The 17,475-nt window shown below is 39.9% G+C and overlaps 3 protein-coding genes across 5 annotated transcripts; all 3 read left to right on the top strand.

Moving 5' to 3' along the window:
- Nucleotides 1-653: 653 nt before the first annotated feature.
- On the top strand, nt 654-3,865 carry LOC122055791 (G-type lectin S-receptor-like serine/threonine-protein kinase At4g27290). Of its 2 annotated transcripts, XM_042617414.1 has the most exons (7): nt 654-1,449; nt 1,609-1,958; nt 2,129-2,430; nt 2,504-2,714; nt 2,791-3,028; nt 3,108-3,258; nt 3,331-3,865. In XM_042617414.1, exons 1-7 carry the CDS (start codon nt 686-688, stop codon nt 3,634-3,636), a joined length of 2,322 nt encoding a protein of 773 aa, XP_042473348.1. In that variant the 5' UTR covers nt 654-685; the 3' UTR covers nt 3,637-3,865. The 2 variants fall into 2 exon arrangements, with proteins under 2 accessions (XP_042473348.1, XP_042473347.1); XM_042617413.1 differs by having other exon boundaries at nt 654-1,958.
- A 170-nt stretch (nt 3,866-4,035) lies between these two features.
- Nucleotides 4,036-11,235, top strand: LOC122055789 (kinesin-like protein KIN-14N). The gene is made up of 17 exons (XM_042617411.1): nt 4,036-4,173; nt 4,252-4,506; nt 4,586-4,730; nt 6,567-6,676; nt 6,753-6,872; nt 6,939-7,142; nt 7,808-8,017; nt 8,093-8,167; nt 8,311-8,457; nt 8,523-8,664; nt 8,766-8,875; nt 9,170-9,331; nt 9,421-9,614; nt 10,304-10,385; nt 10,460-10,564; nt 10,632-10,736; nt 10,973-11,235. Exons 1-17 carry the CDS (start codon nt 4,120-4,122, stop codon nt 11,120-11,122), a joined length of 2,370 nt encoding a protein of 789 aa, XP_042473345.1. The 5' UTR covers nt 4,036-4,119; the 3' UTR covers nt 11,123-11,235.
- Nucleotides 11,236-11,970: 735 nt separating this feature from the next.
- Nucleotides 11,971-14,730, top strand: LOC122055787. 2 transcript variants are annotated; one of them, XM_042617409.1, is made up of 3 exons: nt 11,971-13,364; nt 13,430-13,929; nt 13,993-14,730. In XM_042617409.1, exons 1-3 carry the CDS (start codon nt 12,674-12,676, stop codon nt 14,536-14,538), a joined length of 1,737 nt encoding a protein of 578 aa, XP_042473343.1. In that variant the 5' UTR covers nt 11,971-12,673; the 3' UTR covers nt 14,539-14,730. The 2 variants fall into 2 exon arrangements, with proteins under 2 accessions (XP_042473343.1, XP_042473344.1); XM_042617410.1 differs by having other exon boundaries at nt 12,142-13,364; nt 13,430-13,911.
- Nucleotides 14,731-17,475: the final 2,745 nt, after the last annotated feature.

Raw genomic sequence — 17,475 nt, 5'->3', positions numbered from 1 at the left:
ACAAGAAAATTTACCTTTACGCAAGAATAAAAAATTATACCTCTATTTAATTTTGCAAAACATAATATAATCATGGATAGAACGGATCTAAAATTTTAAATTTAGGAAGAAGTGAAAAAAATAATTATTATATATTGTATTCGAAGGTTGCGCAGCCGAGGCGATAAAAATATACATTTTAAACTACTTAATTATTTTATTCGTATAATTAAGTATTAATTTTTATATATTATTGAATATTACATATAATTTATTGATTTATTTGCACATGTTAAAAATATTAATTACGACATTCAATTATCTATAATTAATTCAAATATAAAAAAAATAGAAACAGACGTAAATTATTAATAAATTTAATATATATTTTTCCTCTCATATTATAAAAATATCAAAAACATAATATATATATATATATATATACTCTACGACAATTACCGTTTTATTTATTTATTTTTATTATTTTTTAAACTTCCGGTGATGTCCATTATAAAATATTATCTTCCACCGATTAGCCTCGAATCTAGATAAATTATAATTTCTCTGCCACTAAAGGTAACTGTCCAAATTAATGTGAAAAGCACCGAGTCGGAGGATCTATTCTAATCCTTGTCTTTCGGAGAGCATAAAAGTGAAGGAAGCATGAACTCGAAGAAGCTACAAAAAAAACAGCTTTCAGAACCAGATGGAGAAAGAGAAGCAGTCTCTGCTCATCCACACGATCTTCCTCCTTTTGCTTGTAGATCCAATCCTTTGTGATTCAAATGACAGACTAACTCCCGGTCAATTCATGCCTTCCAATGGCACCTTGATCTCAGACGGCGGCGCCTTCGTTCTGGGCTTCTTCTCCCCGAAGACGACCACCGGCAGCAGCGACCTCTATCTTGGTATCTGGTACAACCTCCCTCAGAGGACCGTCATATGGGTCGCCAACAGAGATAAACCAATCGGCGTCCCGTCCGCGACTCTCCGCTTCTCCAACGACGGCGACCTGCTCGTCGTCGATTCCGAAGGAAGCACCTCCTGGTCGTCGAATTCGTCAGGGAATGGAACAGTGGCGCTGCTGCTGAACACAGGAAATCTGGTGCTCAGAGACGACGACAACAAGGTCGTATGGCAAAGCTTTGATCATCCGACAGACACCCTTATGCCGGGCATGAATCTTCGGTTCAGGTTCGGAGATCGCTCCAGCACTCTCTTCACCTCTTGGAAGGATGCAGATGACCCCTCTCCGGGGAACTTCACCTGCAGGATCGATGCAGACCCTTTTCTTCAGCTCATAACACGGAGAGGTTCAGAGATCTACATCAGGAGCCAAGTGTGGGGAAGTAGTTTATTCACCACCTCTCTCGGACTAGGCTCCAACTCTGTGCTATACTTGACAACGACACCCACTGTAGACGGACTTCTACTCAAACTAGCTCTATCAGATTCATCACCCTACACTAGGTACACACTGAACCATGCTGGGCAGCTGCAACTCCTGAGTTGGAACTCCGAATCGAAATTTTGGCAAATCATTACGTCCACGCCAACCAGCTGCCAAGTCTATGGATTCTGTGGCCAATTTGCATATTGCGATGACAATGAAACAGTGCCCGTTTGCAGGTGTTTGGAAGGATTCGAGCCTAAGTTGAAGAGAGCCTGGGAAGGTGGCAATTATTCGGATGGTTGTTCGAGAACGAGAGCTTTGGGATGCGGAGAGGGGTATGACTTCCTCCAAGTGACAAGGATGAAGTTGCCAGACAAGTTCATGTTTTTGAGGAGCAAGAACATGAGTGAGTGTAGGTCTGAGTGCATGGAAAATTGTTCATGTACTGCTTACGCTTATAACAATTTCGATGTGGGGAACAGGACGATCCAAAGGTGTTTGGTTTGGATGGAAAACATGATCGATGCAGAGGTATACAGAAGCAGGGGACAAGACTTGTATTTGAAGCTTATGAAGTTGAATTCAGGTATATTTTGTGCATCTTTGTGCCTTACAGTGGATCTCCAACATGAACACATAGCGATCATTCTATGTAACTGTCTTTGCAGTTCATTTTATCAAGTATTGAATCATTAGTTAGAAGAACTTTCAACTTTTTTGTTCTTCCAACGCAACTGAATTGTCTCACCGAAACAGGTACACCCGGTGGCAAGAGCAATAAAAAGAAGATAGTCATTGTGGTATCAGTTTTGGCAGCAATTTTTTCCTTGGCTTGTGTCTTTGCTTCATGGAAGTTCTATGAGAAAACAACACTAAGTGATTCGAGTTTGAGTCATATCTTTCAGAACCATTTGTCTGATTCTAAAGAATTTATAGAAGGGGAGACAAGTGAAGCTCCAGAACTGCCATTGATTAAGTTTGAAAGCCTGGTTCTCGCTACAGACAATTTCTCTCATTCAAATAAGCTCGGACAAGGAGGCTTTGGTATAGTTTACAAGGTAAAAGATGGAACAACATGCCAGATTTTAGTATGATTTTATTGTCTTTTAAGTATGCGTTTTCTTATTTCAGGGCATGCTTCCTGGAGGACATGAGATTGCAATTAAAAGACTCATGAAAGGATCAGGACAAGGATTAGTAGAGTTTAAAAATGAGGTCGTTTTGATTGCTAAGCTGCAGCATAAGAACTTAGTCAGGCTACTTGGTTACTGCATTCATGGAGAAGAGCAATTACTAGCTTATGAATACATGCCCAACAAAAGCTTGGACCTCTTCCTGTTTGGTTAGTTCCAAATGTATTCTAATAGTCACTTCAACTTTAAGATCATATAATTTGAAGTTCTTCGTTATCTAAACAGATCCGACGCAAAAAACTAAGCTCGATTGGGGGAAGAGATTCAACATAATCAAAGGAATCGCAAGAGCACTTATGTATCTTCACCAAGATTCAAGGTTACGGATTATTCATCGTGACCTTAAGGTCAGCAACATTTTGCTCGATAAGGACATGAACCCCAAGATATCTGACTTTGGCATGGCGAGGATATTTGGAGGAAACCAGAATGAAGCGAACACAAATAGAGTGGTTGGAACTTAGTAAGTATTATATGAATGTAACTTAAGATAACACCCACATAAAAAAGTTTTATGTAGCATGAATTGTGATGTCTTGCAGTGGATATATGTCGCCGGAGTATGCAATGCAAGGACACTTTTCAGTGAAATCCGATGTCTACAGCTTCGGAGTATTGCTTCTGGAGATTGTGAGTGGCATGCGGATTAGTAGCTTTCATCTTGTCACGGACTTCCCCAATCTCCTCGCTTATGTAAGTTAACACTTAAATTTAGAATACTGCAAGCTTGTTCATTTCACACACACAAGCTTAAAAATGTTTCAGGCATGGCAACTATGGAATGAAGGCAACACAAGGGACTTCATAGATCCTTCCATCGTGCACTCATGTTGTCCAACTGAAGCATTAAGGAGCATCCATGTGGGTCTCCTATGCGTACAGGATGACCAGAGTGATCGATCAGCCATGTCGTCGGTTGTTTTCATGCTGGAAAATGAATCCACAATCTCTTCTAAACCAAAAGAGCCAACATTTTCTACCAAAAGAAGCATTAATCTTGACAGAGATGATCCATCAGCTGAAAACTTGGAGATTTGCAGTATGACCATCACAACTTTAGAAGGCCGCTAGAGTGCAAACTCATCGTCGTCCTCGAACTGTGTTCGTCGCAGATATTTGAAGTCGACTACTTGGATTTTAACTTTGATGTTCCTTTTCAAATTCCAGTAGTAGAGACTGCACGTTTCTTTTGTTATATAAGTACATTAACTGTACTTGCTTATATCTGATTTCAATTGTGATTGGTAGAGATCAAATTTAATGTGATTTAGAAGCAAAGCTAATTCGTCACAATCTCTATGATTTCATTTTAGCTTCAATCGTATGATTAGTTGCAAATTCAGCAGGTTAAAGTTGAAGTTCTTACTAAAATAACGGACGTTCCTAACTTTTCCAACTAAGCGTTTGTAACAGTAGAGATTATATCGGGCATTAAAGGGCAAATCCGGAATTCCGTGGCAACCCGATGCTTTCTTCGCTGGCTGTGCCACTGAAAAGCCCGCTGCCTTCTCAGATTCAAATTTTCGTCACAAACCCTAGCTCCGCGTCGTGTCCATGGCTTCTCGGATCCCCGGCAAGCCTCGTCTCCCGTCCAGGAGCCCATTGCATGTAAGTTCTTTGAGTCATTGTTCTGTTTTCTGAGACTCTGTCGTTTGTTCCTCTCGGATCCGCTTTTGGTTCTCTCAGAGGAAGGAGAATCAGGATGAGGCGCCCCTCGACAAGCGCCGGAGGCTGGTCGGGAAGACAGTGACCCAATCGTCTAACGCCAGGGGGCGGCAGCTGCTCACTTCCATCAACGCTGGCCCTGAACCCACTGTGACCCGCGACCAAGCAGCCCCCGCCGAAGCCCCTGATGGTGCTGGGGTCGAGTTCTCGTCCAGGGAGGATGTGGAGAATCTCCTGGGGGAGAAGATGAAAGGGAAGAACAAGAATGACTTTAAGGTGATTTGGCATCTTTGTTCTTCATTTCATCTTTCTCAGAGGATTTTTTTTTTTAGTATTTTTCTCTGTGAATTTTCAGGGGAGATGCGAGCAGATGATTGAGTATATTAAGAAGCTCAGGATTTGCATCAAATGGTACATGGACCTTGAAGATGGTTATTTGGCGGAACAGGAAAAGCAGCGACATTTGATGGAAACTGAAGAGAAACGGCACAATGAAATTGGTAATATTAGTACTCGTTCTCTTAGGTTGCGATTTTGTGAATAGTTGATATGTAGCTGTGGCTGAAATTATGATTGTGCAGAGGAAAACTTATACTCACTTCTTATTGAGTTCAACAATGTTTACTTCTCAGATAGTTTAAAAGTCTAGTACCACAGGGGAGGTGGAAGAAGGGTGTGAAGAAAGGGGAAAATTAGGAGAGGATAAAGGAAAAGTAGAGTTTATGTCAGATTTTGATGATTTTTTTTTTAAAAAAAAGTTTTGCTGCTTTTCTAAGGACAAACCCCAATGAATCTGTATACTAACTACTTGGAAAGTGATAATAGTGGCAACTTTACTATCAAAAAATATTTCATATGGAGTTCTCACACAACCTTATGGCATTCCAACACGATGTTCACTTCCCAAAGGAGGATTCTCTCTTGATGTTTGGGTTGCATGCCTGTAATAATGGTGTGGAAGTCCTTTTGAGATTGCTGTGATCATCATTCCCTGCTGGAGGAGGGAGTTCAATAATGGAGAATGAGATGCTAGATGCTCTTTTCTTGTATCATGTGCTAATGGTTGGTTATGTTATCTGTCAATAAATTGTTGTAAATCCTGATATCAAAGGTATAAGATGAGTTATATATGACCTTTACATCATCTTTTTATCATTGAAATAATAGCATTGGCGACAGTTTGTTTCTTAAGGCTATTTTTCTACAAATTTTAGCAGAAAAAGTCATGAATATGATGAGCATTGGAATAGGCGGTGTCTACATGTCAGAATTGTCGAAATCTGTTGTCATGTTGATTAGAGTTGGAAGTTGGGAAAATGTAGGATTGATACGACACATGTTGTGACACACAAAAACTAGAAATAATCTCTTTGACAAAGGAGCAATTTGTAAGATGATTGGTGAAAAATGTCATACACTATATGGCGGTGAAAAAAGGAGTTTTTACCTAGTGACCGATTTTACTGCACTGTAATACTAGTGGAGGTATAAATGCAGAAACATTGAGTTGACACTGGATTATCAACAGGTTGTAATGACTATTAAAAGCAAGGTAAATAGTTGAGATAGGAGATGAAATAAAAATAGTAAAAAGAGGATGATTTGAAGAAGATCACACCTGTAGATGGAGATAGGATGAACAAAGGACCCTAACAGAAGGTGAGGGGATGAAGTTATGAAAATAATAGAAAAGGAGAAGAGAATAAGAAGACAGGTACAAGAGAAAGAGCTGGGCTAGAAAAGAAAGAGGAGAGGAAGGACGAACCTGATGGAAGTGAAAGGAAAGAGACGTTGAAGCAGGAAAGTGAAAGGGATAGAGAAAGATTAGAGCAGTAACAGTTTGGCCCTAGTACCAGTTGTTCTGTGACCATAGTAAAGGTAGAAGAAGAGTATGTTGAGATAGATAGGTAGGACAAAAGGGGGGAGTTGAGAAAGATAAATAACTCAAACATTCTATTTTTGTTGTCCTAAGTAAAAGTCATTTTATCTACATATCCAAACTATCCAGAAATTAATGATAGTGATATACCACGGTTAATATGTATGTATGTGTATCTATATATGACAACTGTGCTAATCACATGGTCTTAGTTGCTGGACAAAAGTCTCCAAATGTTATTTTAAGTTTCATACTACTTGTATTCTAACATGATCTTCATTTCTTAAACATCACTGTCCACTTACCAAAGGAGATTTCTGTAGCATTCTCTATGTGTGTTTTCCTTTTTTGCCTGAAATAAACCTTTCTGGATTCTGCCGTATTCCTCAGATTGAGGTGATATTTCATCAAGCATGTGTAAGTTTTCAGTTAGTATCTCTTTGGATTTTGCCTGTAGAGGCCCAGTTGAGAGCAAAGATTGATGAAATGGAGGTCCACATTAAGGAGTTAAAGGTTGAGTATGTATCTTTGCTGGAGAAATTTGAAAGAGAAGAGACTGAGAAGCAGGTAGGAGTCTTTGTGTATATATATTTTGTATTGCTCAGTTCATGTTTATTTGATTATGACTTGCCAAACAATGAAGGCTGCAATAAAATCTTATGAGGATGAAAGAGACACACGAATTGCTGTGGAAAGTGCCCGCACTGCTCTATCTGGAGACCTTGAAAGAGTTAACCAAGAGCTACAACGACTCAATGATCAGGTACCTAATTTACTGTAGAAAATGCCCACATTGCTCCATATAACCAATTAATTGTCTTCATGTCAGTTAAAGATTGTCCAAGAAAACAATAGGAGATTGCAGGAGTACAATACTAGTTTGCAGCAGTATAATAGCAATCTTCAGGCTGATGCAAAGGAAAACGGTGAGACCATCTCAAAGCTACAGAAAGAGAAGACTGCAATTGTTGAAAACTTAACCAGTCTAAGGGATCACATTAATTCACTTAAAAGTCAGTTGGATTCTTCGAGAGTGAGTGTTATTCTTCTGTATCTCAATCTATTTTTTGTTTTTTGGACTTGTGTTTAGTAGTTAAAACAACCACCTTAAAGTAATTAGGAAAAATGTTGATATTTAGAAGAAGAAAGTAGATAGAATAGAACTTGTTTGAAACAAAGTAAAACCTTCATATTGATCAGATTAGAATAGTTAGTTATGATGTTGAGTTACAAAATCTGGCCATTTAACAATGATTAGTTTAAGTGGAATTTGATATGTGAATGATGCAAATTGGTCTACTTGAATCCTAGCTAAATTATTGAAGTAAAACAGTACCATAGGAAAAGTAGACTTAAAAGTGGAAAAAAAAAACATAATCTAGCTTTTGATATTCTCTATTTCCTAGTGGATGAGAAAAAATTTTGCTAGCTATCAGCTATTTGAACAGAAAAAAATATTTTGAAATAGGAAAAATGTGCTCACAAGTTTTTACTTAATATGTGAGATATATGCCTGATCAATGGTATGTTATTGTGATAATATCAATAAGGATATTATGTTTTTATGATAATATTGCCATCAGAACCTATCCTTGTGAGATGTGTCAGTGTTTCTTTTACGACATCTTATCATTTTCTTTTATTATATATGATATAATGATATCTCACAACTTAAACATAATTTGGTTATTGTGCCAGTCTTCTCAGCAAGAGCTTACTAAACAGAAGGAAGAGTTAAATAAAGAACTAAATTGTCTTAGGACTGATCTTCAACAAGTAAGGGATGATCGAGATCATGCATTAGCACAAGTGCAGAGCTTATCACTTGACGTTGTTAACTTTAAAGAAATAAATGGAAAATCATCCAAAGATTTGGATATGATTACTATGAAGTCAGATGCTCTTGAGGTTTGTTTGACTACTATCTTTATTCAATATTATTGCTACTTGCACAAAACACATTCTCGTTCTTGATGTCATTAGGAAACCTGCACTTCCCAAAGAGAGCAAATCCAGTTATTGCAACATCGACTTGCTTCTTCAAATGAGAAACTAAAGGTTGTATTTTTTACTTAGTTAAATGTTGTAATTGATGCATGTTTGTTTGCCAGAATTCATAGTTGCATGAGCAATAAATTTGTTCTTTTCTACCACATAGAGTCCCCATTCATTTGAACTTCACCCTTTTATTACTTATGTAGCAAGCCGATTTGACCACCATTGCAACTATGTCTGAATATGAAGGACAAAAGAAAATTATAACCGATTTGCAAAATCGTCTAGCTGATGCTGAGTTTCAAATTTTGGAAGGAGAGAAATTGCGTAAAAAGCTGCATAATACCATATTGGTAATTTTGTTTTTTTATGTTGTATTTTTAAAGCATAGTCTATACCAATACTATGATTCTTGCAGGAACTTAAGGGAAACATTCGAGTCTTCTGCAGGGTTCGCCCTATTATACCCGATAGTGATTCTAACGGTATAGATGGGGCAGCAATTTCTTATCCTACTTGCGTGGAATCTGTTGGCAGGGGCATTGATTTGATGCATAATAGTATGATACATTTTTTTGCACAAGATTGTTTAGTTGCCATTCTTTGTTTTTATACCGTACCCTTCATGTGCCACATCAGTGCTGACTATATAAATTGTCAGCTCAAAAACACTGCTTCACTTTTGACAAAGTATTCAATCATGAAGCTTCACAAGAAGATGTATTTGTTGAAATTTCACAATTGGTGCAGAGCGCATTAGATGGGTACAAGGTAGAGTAACTATTTGTTTTATTTTGCTTACTTTGGAGTGGTCCAATGGGAAGGCTCTTTGTTTATTGCACAATGTCAAATCAGATTTTATATCTTCAGTATCTTCTAATGTCTATACTTTCATTAACACATATTTTGATTTTGCCACTTGTTGTTTTAAATATATCCTTAATTGGTAAGACGGATGGGCAAAATGCAGTTCTTCTTGCTAGTTAAATGTTTTAGTGAAGTAAAATAATTGTTGTTGCCGTTATATTTCAATTAGCTTCTCATCTTAGGAATATTGAACCACAGGTGTGCATTTTTGCTTATGGGCAAACTGGTTCGGGTAAAACCTACACTATGATGGGAAAACTAGAAAATTTAGAACAGAAAGGTCTCATACCCCGTTCATTGGAGCAGATTTTTGAAACTAGCCAATCACTTCAATGCCAGGGTTGGAAGTTCAAGATGCAGGTATCATACATTCATACTGGCCGTTACTCCTATTAACACTTGCTTTACTTGTGGTTTTCTTTTTCCTTGTTGATCATGTGCTTTTGCAGGCATCTATGTTAGAGATCTATAATGAGACAATTCGAGATTTGTTGTCTCCAAGCCGTTCACACAGCTTGGAGGGTAAACAATACTCAATTAAGCATGATTCTGCTGGCAATACGACAGTGTCTGACCTTACTATTGTAGATGTTTGTAGTATCAGGGAGGTTTCTTACCTCCTACACCAGGCTGCACAGAGCAGGTAGGCGATAGTTTTCCACTGTTTTCACTTCTTAGTATCTTGGTAGCAGTTAATAAACTCTCTTAGCCTAGATGTTTATTTGACGTTGATTAATTTATTCCAATGTATTATCCTTTATATGGTACATTTTGTTCACTGAATAAAATTGGAGTAAACTATATAAGGATTAGAATTGGAATAGTTATTTCTTTGTTTGGTTCATGAATGGCATAAAAGATGCATTTGATTTCCTGGTTGGTAAGAATGTTATAATAAACAATGGTTGGGGAATTAAATATCAACTATTCCATGCAAATTGGCATTCTGTTAATTTTTGCAAATTGAAACTGAACATAGTAATTACCTGTGTCATGGGAATTAAGGATTCGAGTAGCAATTTCTATGAGCCAAATACAATTTTAGTGTTTTTGCACCCACATTGGGTGAAGACAGGTTTTGAACGCAAGACCTTGGCACCCTCATAATACCAGGGGCAACAACTTCCAATGCCCTTACCAAACTGTGCTAGTTGACATCCTCAAATGCAACATTAGAATTAACCTACAACTTTTGCACTCCGTGAATTTTCCAATAATAACTTTTTAAGGAACTCTTATAGTCATCATTTAACAGAATCTCTTATCTGTATCCACATTCCACTGGTTGAACTCAGTTCTATACTTTAAGTTCATACTAAAATGTCAATGCAGGTCTGTGGGAAGGACACACATGAATGAAGAATCCTCAAGAAGTCATTTTGTGTTCACCTTGAGGATATTCGGTGCCAATGAGGTATTAACCTGTCGTTATTAATCTGTTAAAAGTTTTTTTTCTCCTATTGACATAAAACTATGATTTGCTTCCAGAGCACAGAACAGCAGGTTCAAGGTGTACTCAATCTGATAGATCTTGCAGGAAGTGAGCGCCTAGCAAGAAGTGGTGCGACAGGAGACCGCCTAAAGGAAACTCAGGTGAAGAATAAATTTGTTCAAATTTCAAACTTGGCAAATTATGTACTGCTTCACTTTTATAATGCAGGCAATCAACAAGAGTTTGTCTGCCTTGAGTGATGTAATTTTCGCGCTCGGGAAGAAAGAAGACCACATACCTTTCAGAAATTCTAAGCTAACCTATCTATTGCAGGTATACAAACTGCATGTTTGCAAATGTTCTAAAGCCTACTTGTTTTAATTCTCAAAATGCCTTAATTAGAACTTAATTTTAGATTTGCAAGTGCTTTGTGTCTAATTCTTGTGATGTACTTTAGAACTTATTCTTGGATTTGCTACTGCTGTGTGTTTTATTTCTCTAGATGTTTTGTGTAGAACTCAATCTTTACAGTTTCAAGTGCTTGGTATATAATTTCATTTTGTGTACAGCCTTGCTTAGGTGGAGATTCGAAAACATTAATGTTCGTCAACATCTCCCCAGAAGCATCTTCAGCTGGGGAATCAATTAGCTCACTTCGGTTTGCCTCGAGGGTCAACTCCTGCGAGATCGGAGTTCCTCGACGACACACTCAGATGTGACCATCTTCAGATTTGCGGCTGAGCTATAGTTGAGCCTCGACCTTGCCACAGTTAACCAACTCTACGTTATCATAATTCGCAGTCAGAATTGTAACATGTCCACTGTAATATTACACAAATCACTAGCAATCGATCGTTTGTGGTGGGTTTGCTTGCTTTGAATTAAGTTTGAGTTCGTATGCTGATTTGAGTGTACCGTGAAGGCACCTTGAGTTCATTTCACAGTTGTGTATCTTTCAGATATTGTTATTCTACATAATTGAAATTTGGAAAGTGATTTAGAATGAATTCTTGTAGATTAACTGAGGAATGGGAATATATTTACTTCTGTGGATTTTGTGCTAGTAATTGTAAATCCCTGTGAACCTGAAACTTGAGTTATATTTCTAGATTTTGATTTGATTTTGATCGAATGAAAGAAATTAGATTGGGTTCGGTATTTAAAAATACAAATATAAATGTATGTGATTATTGGTTTAAATAAAATAATAGTTGCAATTTGTGAATTATTTTCACCTAAAATTTGTAAATGAAAAAAAAAGGAAAAGAGAATCGAACAATAAGAGCAAATTTACAGGATGGGCCTCAGCAAAAATCTAATAGAGTTTTTATATAATGGTAATTTTTATTTATTAAATTAAACTAATTTTAATTATTTTATATGAATTTGACTTTTAGAAGATTGAGTAATACGCGATTAATAATATGTGCTAAATTATCAACTTACCAGAATAGCCCACCAAATGGAGCATTGCAATTCCCACCAGCCGTGATGTTATTATAGCCGTCAGATTGAAAACCAGTTTCTTGTCGCTTTATCTCTATTCCTCGATGCGATATGGGCCGTCCGATAGAAACTCCCATCCAGTTACTGTACGGAATGGAGTATAAACAAGCTAGCCTCGTCTTCGTCTTCACGACTTCACCTCGCTCGTTCGCGTCGCTGATCTTCTGCTCCTCCTACGCCGTCGTCGCCATTGCATTGTAGAGATATCTCGAGGTCATCGAGGTTAGTCATGTTGTTAACTAATTCGTCGTTGGATCGGCAATATTTCTTCCGATGCAGCAGACAGATCAGATCAGCCTCTCGAATCCCTCCTCTAGACATAAGAAGATGAAGTATTTTCTTCATATTACAACCCACATATTGTTTCTTTCGAGGAATCATATTGTTTCTTTCGAGGAATAATCTCTTATTGTTCAATTCGATGCTGCTTGGGACGATGAATGGATATCGACAAAGTTCGGCCTTGTAATTAAGGCCGGCGTGCTGAAGTCCCGTCAACGGCTAATCAATGCTGACACCGTGGCGACGTGACCTGACCTGACCAGGGAGACCGTGGCAATTAAGACGCCGTATCCAACGGCGGATCTGAGTGGCCAGATGCATCGGACGGTGATAAGGGATATTCTGTGCCGTCCTTATCCTGATCCAACGGCAGGCGGAGGACGATTGTCGGTTCACTCAGCTCCATCTTCTTCCTTCTTCCTGATCCGACCTTACGTGAAATTCCAGCGATCTCGCTCCTCTTGTAAGCCCTTTGATCTACCATGGCCGCAAAATCTTCCCAGCTTTGGTACGAGACCACACCATCCACCTACACCGAAGACGACGATAGATCGAGAATTAGAATGGCTTTCAAAATTCCGCACGACCATCGAATCCGGATACCCCGATCAGATCAACGCCCTCATGTACCGCCGGATGGTTTTACCACTTTCTTCCACGAGCAGCTCGTCGGTGGTTTGCGTTTTCCTGTGCCCTCGTTCTTTACTGAGGTGTCCGAGTATTTCCGAATTCCGCTACAGCAGTTAACTCCCAACTCCTTCAAACTTCTGTGTGCTGTAGTCATTATCTTCCGATTTCATCATCTCCCGCTCAATCCAGTAACATTTCATTACTTCTTTTATGCCAAAACAATCAAAGTCGGGGTCTTTTACTTTACTGCCCGACTATCGTCCAAATTCCTAAAACAAGATCCCAAATCCCATAAGAGTTGGAAGTCATGGAAGACCCGTTACTTTTTTGTCAAACCTGCCTGTCCATTTACTTGGCCAATCGGTTGGCAAAGGGAGCTTCCTCCCCAACCTTATCTAGGCAACTTTAAGGATGATGATACCTATCAGGCTGCGGCAGACGTATTGATCGACCTCCATTTTGATGGGAACCTCCTGTTGGAGGAAAGCTTGCTCTTCTACTATGGCCTGAGTCCTATAGAGACACAACTCAAGCAGCCCCTGGGTAAGGGATTTTGGAACAATCTATATTTGAAATGATGAACTGACAAAGAGACTTTTGTTTTGTAGCCGACATCATGCTGCGAGCCTCGTGCAACAAGCATATGAAGTGGAGTCGGGCTCGTCTGTCAGCCCCAGAGGATTCACCTGCCACTGATCCGAGTACTTCTGCTAAACTCGCGCCACCGCGACCATCCATGTCGCCAAAGGTCGTGTCCTCGGGCGAGTCGGAGGAGCAATTCCAATTCGAATTCCAACCTCGCAAAAGGAGTCGGGATTTGAAGCAATCAGCAGAGGCGAGTTCTTCTCGTCAGTCAGCTAGTCCAAGTCTAACGCCACCATCACCCGTCACACCGCAACCTACAACACCTCGAGAATCGGCCCCTCCGACCAGCCCTAGCTCGTCGACCATACCGGGTATTTCCTCCGGCGACGACGTTCCTCGCCGACGTCGATCTCCTCCATTGGTAAATAGTCTGTGGGAGCAGATCATGGCGACAGAGGAAGAAGCGGCCAAGAACAAGTCGCTCCCGGCGTTGTGCGACTCAATGGTAGAGACTAACATTAAGGTAAATTGAGTATTTTTTGTTTGACAAGTTTCAATACTGACCTCGATCGAAAATATGCATCAGCTCTTGGCAGAACAACGAGAACTCACAACCCGCGGGCCCTACTTGATGGAGAGATATCGGGCAATGAAGGCGATGGCGGACGAGTGTCAGGCGCAGCTCGAGAATAAGAACAAGGAGTTGGAGGCGTCGAAGGCAGAGACAGCCCAGCTCAAGACGGAGGCGGCTGCTCACACGGAGCAAATTGCCCGACTCCTAGCCAAACTGCAGGAATCAAAACAGCGCCGGCTTGCGAGCGAACTGAGGGAGGCAGAAGAAAGAGGACGGCGAGAGCGGTTGGCAGCCGAGGTCGAGAATCTGAAGGAGCAGCGGTCCAATTATAAAGTCGGCGAAGAAACTCAGTGGGCTAGTAAGAAGAAGGCGTTCTTGTCTTCAGTCGAGTTCTACGATATACTCGGCGCTCGTACTGTCTTGATGCTCAAGTACGGTTTCGAAGGAGCGATACGACAAGTCCAGAAGGTCGGGCACCTGCCCAAAGGGACATCACTGGATTTTCTTGATCTTCAGAAAGTTTTGGATAGCATCCCGGACGACCTGCTAGCCGACTAGTAATTTTGACTTGTGTAACCAGTCGTCATGTAATATAACTTTTGAAGACACCTTTTTGATTTGTCTATAACAATGCCGTTGACCTGTAACGCGGAAAGATATCTATTCCAAATTTATTGTAAAAAGAAGACTGCGATTGTTGAAAACTTTTGGATTGCAGGTACAGAAACTGCATGTTTGCAAATGTTTTAACTCTCAAAATGCCTTAATTTAGAATTAAATTTTAGATTTGCTAGTGCTTTGTGTCTAATTTCTCGTGATCTGCTTTAGAACTTATTCTTGGATTTGCTACTGCTTTGTGTTTTAATTCGTAAGATGTTTTGTGTAGAGCTCTATCTTTCCATTTTCAAGTGCTTTGTGTATAATCTTCATGACTCTCTTCCATGTAATTTGTGAATTATAAAAACAAGGAAAAGAGAATCGAACAATTAGAGCAAATTTCCAGGATGAGCCTCAACAAAATTCTAAGAAAGTGATTTTTATATAATGTTAATTAAGTAATTTATCGAGTTAAATCTTATTTTATTAAATTAATTAAGGATTTAGAATTCGAAACTCAACTATAGCATATGATAAATATATGTTAAGGAGTTAGGAGGAATCAGAGGAAAAGAGGAGGTTATTTTGGTCATTTCACTGTAGCATCCCTTTTAGGACACTGTTCACCCGTGGAAAGAGGAGTTTTTATACATCTTTTGCTCTGTCGTCACAGGGAAGAAGATGCGCCTTCATCATCACCTTCTCTCTCGTCGACGAGCCACTGCCCCTCATCTTCTCTCTCTCTCTCAAGTCCACTCCGCCTCATGCATCGTCGCCGCCGCATGGGAGCATGTCGCAGCCGCCATCGGGGAGCTTGGGGTTCTCTTCTCTTCTCTGCCGCCACGACGAACTGAGGGGGAGAGAGTTTCTTCTTTGTCGTCTCGCAGCAGCCAGCAAAGGACGACCACCTCTGAGCCGCCTCCTTCCTTCCCCACGCGCCGCGGGCACCGGACTAGCACTGACATTGCCCCTTACAGTCGCCTCCCCTCACAACGGCCGACTCCTCTCTTCTCCATGTCGACGACTTTGAGGTCGCTCCTCTTCCCTCTCGCGAGACGTCGCCGCTCCAGCATCGCTGCCATCGCAGCCGGCTACCAAGACGTGCATCGTTGCCGTCTCCCGTCACTCGAGTAGCATCCCCCTTTCCCCTCACGCGCTCCACCGACTCCCTTTCGTCGGCTTCCTCGCTCCACAGTCGGCCGCCTCTCAGTCGTCGAGCCCTCCTTCTTCCTCTCCACGCGCCGCAGTCTTCCTCTCTAGCCGCCTCCATCCGCAGTCGTCCATTGCTGGCACAGTGCAACCGTAGTAGCTGTCTCTGTCATGTGCCGCTCCCGGCGGTGGCCGCTGCTCGCGCCATTTATCGTCGCAAGCCTGTTGACTCCACTCTGATTATACTCCACTTCCGTTGTGTTCCGGCCTTCGCACTCATCTCATTCGTGTGTCGTGTTCTAGCCTTAATTCGCATCGCTATTATGTTTTGGCTTTTGAGTTACGGTTGAATCCCGATCTATATGTCATCGTCATTTGTTCCGGCCTACAAGCCGCGGTTTTATTTCAGACGGTGTGATTTGTGTCTAGCCTTCGGGTTGTTGTTATAGCTCGAACTGCCCGCTGAGATCCTATTCCAGCCTACGCGTCGATGGCCTATCTCAATCTATGTGCCAGTGTCCTATCTCGGCCTACGTGCCAAAGTCATATCCCGACCCGCGTGCCGATATCTTATCCTGATATACGTGCTGAGGTCGCATTCGGTTTCATGTCACTACATCCGGCTCCGCGTCATCAGATCCAGCTCTCCGCCCTGCTCATAGTCAATTGCTCTTCCAGATCACGACAATTCGAATAGCGTCTCATCCGAGGATGTCCCCTGGGCTAGGGGTACGTTCTTCGTTCATATTCTATACACATTTCATTATTTTATGTCTTAGTCTGTCACTTATATATTCGTTGGATCTGCCTTGAACATCGAGGTACCAGAGACTGGGGCGGTCCGGTCGTTGGCTGCAGGTAACCTTGACCAGAGGACTTCTGACGACTTGGTCAACATAGAAGTCATCTCAGCACACCCCCCCCTCTGAGACGTCGTGATTCAGTCAACATTCTATCTATCTCACCCCCGCGGTCTGTCTGACTCATATTCCAGACAGGATCAGCTTATTATTTGAAATTTTTCTCATTAATCAATTGGGATATAAAGTTCGAGACTTGGCGTATTATTAAGAATTTTTCTTATTAATCAATTAGGAAATATATATTGTCATGATCTTAGAATTGATAACACTGTGAGCGGAGAAACTTCTATAAATACCTTGCATTAATAACATTAAAAAATAAATTTTCTTTAACTTATTACGAGAGAGAGTCTATTGCCCGAGGGCTTCAATTTATGAGCCTTTTGGCTAAGATAAATATAATATTTATTCTTATCAATTTAATATATGATTAATTTTTTATATGAGAGATTTTATTATAGTAGTTTGTTAGAGGGTTATCAAGTCGCCTAATTAATTTATGTGCATTCATGAAATGAAATTATATTAATATTTTTTTTCATATTAAAAATAATTTTAAAATTTATTAATAATTTTTATTATTATTTCTTACATAAAAATTATATATTATCATGATCTTACATATTTATTGGTAATATCATGAGTAAAAAAGTTTGTATAAATATTTTAGGTTCGCGATATATTAATTTATGCATATTCAGATGAATTTAACTTTAAGAAGATTTAGTAATACGTGATAAAGTTTTATTTTGTTATTTTATATTAATAATATGTGATCTCATAGCTCCAGCGCAGCTTATAAGAACAAAATAAGCTTGTTCGTCTTTTTTATAAAATAACAAAATAAGTCTCTCTCAAAGCAACTCTCGATCTCAAAGCTCGCGTC

The sequence above is a fragment of the Zingiber officinale genome, chromosome 3B (genome assembly GCF_018446385.1).
Source record: "Zingiber officinale cultivar Zhangliang chromosome 3B, Zo_v1.1, whole genome shotgun sequence".
Classification (NCBI taxonomy): domain Eukaryota; kingdom Viridiplantae; phylum Streptophyta; class Magnoliopsida; order Zingiberales; family Zingiberaceae; genus Zingiber; species Zingiber officinale.
This window is presented reverse-complemented; position numbering and strand designations above follow the sequence as displayed.

Bases quoted from the DNA above. Each gene is read 5' to 3' on its own strand.
- LOC122055791 (XM_042617413.1), top strand. From the start codon at position 686: ATGGAGAAAGAGAAGCAGTCTCTGCTCATCCACACGATCTTCCTCCTT. The intron at 1,959-2,128 runs GTATATTTTGTG...TCACCGAAACAG, and splicing joins GCTTATGAAGTTGAATTCAG to GTACACCCGGTGGCAAGAGC. The intron at 3,259-3,330 runs GTAAGTTAACAC...AAAATGTTTCAG, and splicing joins TCCCCAATCTCCTCGCTTAT to GCATGGCAACTATGGAATGA.
- LOC122055789 (XM_042617411.1), top strand. From the start codon at position 4,120: ATGGCTTCTCGGATCCCCGGCAAGCCTCGTCTCCCGTCCAGGAGCCCA. The intron at 4,507-4,585 runs GTGATTTGGCAT...GTGAATTTTCAG, and splicing joins AGAACAAGAATGACTTTAAG to GGGAGATGCGAGCAGATGAT. The intron at 10,386-10,459 runs GTATTAACCTGT...ATTTGCTTCCAG, and splicing joins GGATATTCGGTGCCAATGAG to AGCACAGAACAGCAGGTTCA.
- LOC122055787 (XM_042617409.1), top strand. From the start codon at position 12,674: ATGGCCGCAAAATCTTCCCAGCTTTGGTACGAGACCACACCATCCACC. The intron at 13,365-13,429 runs GTAAGGGATTTT...TTTGTTTTGTAG, and splicing joins ACAACTCAAGCAGCCCCTGG to CCGACATCATGCTGCGAGCC. The intron at 13,930-13,992 runs GTAAATTGAGTA...AATATGCATCAG, and splicing joins TGGTAGAGACTAACATTAAG to CTCTTGGCAGAACAACGAGA.